The following is a 6,202-nucleotide window of genomic DNA, read 5'->3' on the forward strand; positions in this document are numbered from 1 at the left end:
AATCTAGGCAAATCTAGAATAATCATCGACAAGCACCATTACATATTTCTTTCCACCTTTGCTCATGGTTCTCATTGGACCACATAGATCCATATGGACCAGTTCCAACGACTTGGTTGTACTTACCATTTTCTTGCTTTTGAAGGATGATCTTACCTGCTTCCCCCTTGCACATGCCTCACAAACTTTGTCTTCCTTGAACTTGATATTAGGTAACCCTATCACCAACTTTTCTTTAGATAAAAATTTAATCTTATTTTTGAGATGAAAGATACTTACCTCTTGTTCATTATTTGATTCTCCGATGGCCATCAGTGCTTGCTCTTCTTCAGCTTCATCTTTTGAATCTTCATCTGGATTTTCTCCCCAAGCAGCAACCATAGCCTTGGTTGAACCTTTTTTCCTTTTTGGTTGAGCTTGTTCCTTCTTCCTGTTCCTTCGTTCAGCCCTTTCTTTCTTCCACTCAATTTCCCATTGAGGGCAATTCTTGATCATGTGATCAGTCTTACCACACTTGTAGCAACCCTCATTCGTCTGTTTCTTAAGAGCTCTTGACTTGTTGAAGGTTGTACCTCTTGAAGAACCCTTTCCTCTCATTAGGTACTTTTTGAATTCTCTAGTGATCATAGTCATCTCATCATCTTCAAGATCTGAAGCTTCAGCAATTTTGAGAGCTAGGCTTCTTTCCTTCATGGGTGTATCCATCTTCATGGTTTGCCTTCTCAGTTCATAAGTAGTAAGATTTCCAATTAGTTCATCCAGTCTGAGAGTACCAATATTCTTGGATTCCTGAATGGCCGTGATTTTGTTTCCCATGAGACTGGCAGAACCCTTGTCAGGATTTTCTCAATCTTGTCTTCTTCAAGAATAATCCTTCCAAGGAACTTAAGTTCATTTGTCAGTGTAGTGAACCTAGTATACATCTCTTGGATAGTTTCTCCTTCCTTCATAATAAAATTCTCATATTGAGAATACAGTAGTGTTCCTCTGGATCCTTTCAGTTGAGGTGCTCCTTCATGAGCCACTTGCAAAGTGTCCCATATCTCTTTGGCAGTAGTACAACTTTGGATCCTAGTGTACTCATCTGGACCTAGTCCACACACAAGAAATTTCTTGGCCTTAATATTTTTCTCCCACTTTTTTAGGTCTTCAGCAGTGCAGTCAGCCCATGTCTTTGGCACAACCACTCCTTCCTCATTTTTCATTGTAGTTTCGAAAGGACTATTAGTGACTATGTCCCAGAGTTCATAGTCTTCTCCTATGATGTGATCCTTCATCTTGTTCTTCCACCAAGAGTACTGTCCATTGAACAGTGGAGGCCTGGTAGTGGATTGCCCTTCCCAATTCCCAAGTGGTGCACTCATGTTGATCTTTTCCTAAGGTGTTAGCCTCTTCAAGGATAGCCTGCTCTGATATCAATTGATGTTCTAAACGTTAATACCACATAAGAGAGGGGGGTGATTTGTGTGGTACCCAATTTTTTGATCTAGAAGAACCTGGTTCTTCTAGGTATTCTAACTGCTACTGTTGCGGAATTAAAAGTACAGAAAATAAAGTACACAAAGATTTTTACGTGAAAAACACCTGGCTTATAAGGTGAAAAAACCACGACCTACTACTCAGTAGGATTTTCCCAAACATCCACTGAAATCACTAAGCCAAATCAGTATTTACAAAACTCTTTGTAAACCTAAGGATTAACTCTAATCCCTATGTAGCATACAACCTCAACTGTTGTGATACCTTCAAGTTAGCCTATAACTTGAACACTCAAAGTACCTATTACAAATGCTTCTATGAAAGATGAAAAGGTACAACATTAAACCACCTACTACAATTGATCTAGAATAAGAATAAACACAACGAAACTGGTTCTTCTATCTCGTTCAAGTAGCTTCAGGTTTGCACACTTGAATTACACATGAACTGCTTGAAAAAAGCATTGCTATTTTTCTCTCTATTCACGTTTAACTTCTGCGTATGTGCAACACCTGTAAAAGAGAACAATCACTGTTATTTAATGAGTTAGTAATCAGAGTTTGATTGAGACTCAATTGCTGATGTTCCATAGAAGTTGAGTCCTTGTTCAATACAAACTCCTACCCTATCATTTATCCGGATTGTGTGATTGTGTCCTCTTCCCATAAGGAGACTTTCTCTCCTCATCCAATATGCAACCTTTTCGATCAGTTTAGGAGATATTTCTGCTTGATTACTGAGACTTATCTCCTTCATGTGTATCTCACATGTCTAGGTTGATAAATACTATGCCTCACATGATGAACCTGGTCCATGGCTGAGTTCATTTGTCATTCTTCAAAACTTCACCTGAACTTGGGACAACAATATGAACTTTTGAGCATGTATTGACTATTATATATAATATTTGACTAGTTTCGAGTCGTTTGGCACCAAATTGAGGGTTTTGGGCACTATCTTGGACCGGAAATTTGAGGCGAGGTAAGTCACTTTTCTAACCTTATAAGAGGGAATTAACTTCATAGATGAACTTAATTAATATGTGGTTCTATTTATGGGGGCTACGTACGTACGAAGTGACGAGAGTCCGTACGTAGCTACTATTCATGCTTATGTCTGGTTAATTCTAGGCTTACACCATGCTTTATGGACCCCGTTACTTGATTTTGTTTGTTAATTGTCTTGAATAGAGCTAGGATTGAGGATTTACGGATTTAAAAAAGTTTCAAGTTGAATTTCTTTACTTTGAAAAGAATTGAGGGATGTTATGAATAACTTGAGAAATTTATATTTAACCACGTCGCAAGTATATTCCACGAGCGGGGTGACTTTTCCACTACTCTCATGGGAACGGGCCGTTCAGTTAATAGATTTATCTATGGTTCATGGCATTCGACCCTCGGCAATGCACACAGTTATGTATATGTATATTTGGATCCGGTAGTACATCCTCGGCATAATTCATGCGTTATAATAGAACTAGAAGTCCCTTTATATTCTATATTTATTTGAGAGATTACTTGTTTTAAATGAAGGAAATGATTCGGTTCTTAAATATAATGAAAGGATGGTTTTTTTATTTCTTATTATGAGTTTTATTTTCATTTCTTACATATTGTTTAATTAGAATTTTATATTATTATATTGTTGGCCTCAGTAAGTGTCGGAGTCGACCCCTCATTACTACTTCTTCTAGGTTAGACTAGATACTTACCGTTCAAATTGTTTATGTTTTCACGCTACACTTTTGTACGTATATGTGTAGGATCTGAGGCAGGTGCATCTGGATATCAGTCCGGCGCGCACGCTTGACGTACACTTCAAGACCCCACGGTGAGCTGCCTTCCGAGTCATTCTTGTAATAGCTGGAGTCTTTCTTTTTGTTATACTTTTGTGTCTATTTCATTTCGGACAATAGACTAGTATTCTTTTGTATAATCTACTAGAATGCTCATATACTTTTGACACCAGATCTTGGCACACACTAGTAGACTTATGATTTTGGGTTCATTTTTATGATTACGATTTGCACTCAGTTGCTTTGGTTTAATTATTTTACATCTATCATTTCTTAAATCTTTTAAAAATGAGAGAAGTTATCTACTTAGCAAACTTATTAAAACGGGGAACCACTAGATTGATTAGTGTTAGCTTTCCTAGCAACGGTATTGGGCGTCATCATGTCCTATAATAGAATTGGGTCGTGACACAAGTAGTAAAAATCCCTCCCAAAATCACCCAAAACCAAGCTCCAAAACCTTGTGAGAAAAAGTAACTAAATTTTGAAAATAAGAAAAAAATATAGCAACTTTCCCTACTAGATTCAAGTCCTAGATGTTCCTGAAACTCACATTTGATAAGCTAAATATGATCCTTGTGATATTACACCCAACATAGCCTCTTGAATCACCAAATTTGGCCTTAAAATGTGGGAGATATGATGTTTTAAGTTTTAAAAGAAATATGAAATTTTTAATGGCATTTTCGTAATTATTTACACTAGGAAAAAACAACAATAAGAGAATCTTTGTGTTAGCATCCAAAAATCATTTAGAACTTCCCAAACACAAACCATATGTGTATTTCAATCATAAAACATGCTACATGTTGAGCCACTATTGACCATGGTCAAACTTCAAATCCTTTACTTAACTAAGTTCTCAACTAATGTTCCAAAATATACCCGAGACCCTTGAGATCCCATCCAATCATACAAAAAAGTACAAATACATCATACAAACTTATTCAAAGCCTCAAAACACTCACGGGAACATAACAACAAAGAATAGAGGCTCAAACCCAAAAATATTTATCTTAAGTTTTTAAATCTTCATTCTTTCTAAAGAGTGTCTGAATTACACATAAGCATTTCGAATTACTTTCAAACTTTGCACAGAAGTTCAATGAAACTATATAGACCTATCCGAAGTCTCGAAACACCAATTGGAGTCCAAAAATATCAATGTCAACTCTTGATCAAACTTATGAACTCGTAAGTTTTCCATATTGCTAACCTTTGACAAATAATGTCGATTTCTTCTACAAGCCTTTGAAACAAAATCCGAGTATACGTACAAGTCAAAAGATCATCATCCGAACCTATAGGAACAATAAAAACTCAATTCGGAGTCCGTTTATCAAAAAGTCAAATCTTGGTCAACTCTTCAAACTTAAAGCTTCTAAAACGAGAATCATTATTCCAAATAAATCCTGAATCGCGCAAAAATGAAACAATAACCATACATCATATGAATCTACTCAAGGTCTCAAACCAATGAATCGAAAGCTAAAGCTCAAAAAGAGTGGTCGGTCAATTACACATTCATATTTGATGATGTGCGGATAAGGGTGACATTCTACATTGATGACGAGTGAAGTATAAGTGTGGCAATCTTGATTATTCAAGTAATTCTTTTTGTTATGCACTTTATATGATTTTATGTTGCTTTTAACATGCTACTCTTTGCTTCAGTTATTGACTGGTAGTTCTTATATTAAAAGTTAATTTACCTGTAATGAGATGAAAACTTGTTTCATTGGGATTGATGGTACGACATCTTATTATATTCTTCTTACCGTTTATTTGATGTATTGTACATGTTTCTTTGGTTAGTGAGTATCACATGACTTGAACCTTATCACTATTTTGTCGATGATAGTTTTGATACATAGTGAGTATATGTTGTGACGTACTCATACTATACTTCTGCACATTTTTGTACAGATGTAATGACCCAGCCAGTTGTTTGGAGAGTTATAGCTATGCTCCCCCATTTGCTGCTCATTTAGTACTTTTCAGTTGTTAGATGACTTACCGTGTTAGTCAGTTTGGGTTCGGAGAGATTTCGGATGGAATTGAGACACTTAGTCTCAAAGTTGAAAGCTTATGTTGGAAAGGTTGACCGGATGTTGACTTGTGTGTAAACAACTTCGGAATGGAGTTTTGATAGTTTGCTAGCTCCATTGGGTGATTTTTGACTTAGGAGTGTGTCCGGATTATGATTTGGAGTTCCTTTGTTGAATTAGGCTTGAAATGGCGAAGGTTGGATTTTTGGAAAGTTTGACCGAGAGTAGACTTTTTGATATCGGGGTCGGATTGAAGTTCCGGAAGTTGGCGTAGGTCCGTGGTGTCATTTGTGTCTTTTGAGCAAAACTTGAGGGCATTTTGACTTGATTTAATAGGTTTCGGCATTGTTTGTAGAATTTGGAATTTCTTAGTTTCAATAGGCTTGAATTGGGGTGAAATTCATGTTTTTGTTGTTGGGTGATGTGATTTGAAGGCTCGAATAAGTTCGTGTTGTGTTTTAGGACTTGTTGACATGTTTGATTGAGGTCCAAGGGGCCTCGGGTTGATTTCGGATGGTTAACGGATTGATTTTTGAGTTTGAGGGAATGTTGAAGCTTACCAGCTTTTGGTGAAATCGCACCTGCGGAGTGGGGATCACAGGTGCGTTATCACAGAAGTGAGAAGGGAGCCGCAGAAACACCCAAGGAGGAAGTGAGCAGAGTTCGCAGGTGAGAAGTTATTTCCGCTCTTGTGTAGTCACAGAAGTGAAAGGCTCACAGGTGCGATGGGGAATTCCGCACCTGCTATTGCACTGATGCGAGGCCAGGAATGCAGAAGCGGAGGCCCAGGTCCAGTGGATTCACCAGAAAAGCAGAATTTGTTTTTCTTCTGCGACACCGCAAATGTAGTTAAGTGTCCGCTGAAGCAGAAAGGTTG

The 6,202-nt window shown here is 37.4% G+C and overlaps 1 protein-coding gene across 1 annotated transcript; it reads right to left on the reverse strand.

Moving 5' to 3' along the window:
• Positions 1-749: 749 nt before the first annotated feature.
• On the reverse strand, positions 750-1,364 carry LOC138887663 (uncharacterized). The gene has a single exon (XM_070169438.1). It carries the CDS (start codon positions 1,362-1,364, stop codon positions 750-752), a length of 615 nt encoding a protein of 204 aa, XP_070025539.1.
• Between the last annotated feature and the right edge of the window lie 4,838 nt (positions 1,365-6,202).

Source organism: Nicotiana sylvestris, chromosome 3 (genome assembly GCF_000393655.2).
Source record: "Nicotiana sylvestris chromosome 3, ASM39365v2, whole genome shotgun sequence".
NCBI classification, from domain to species: domain Eukaryota; kingdom Viridiplantae; phylum Streptophyta; class Magnoliopsida; order Solanales; family Solanaceae; genus Nicotiana; species Nicotiana sylvestris.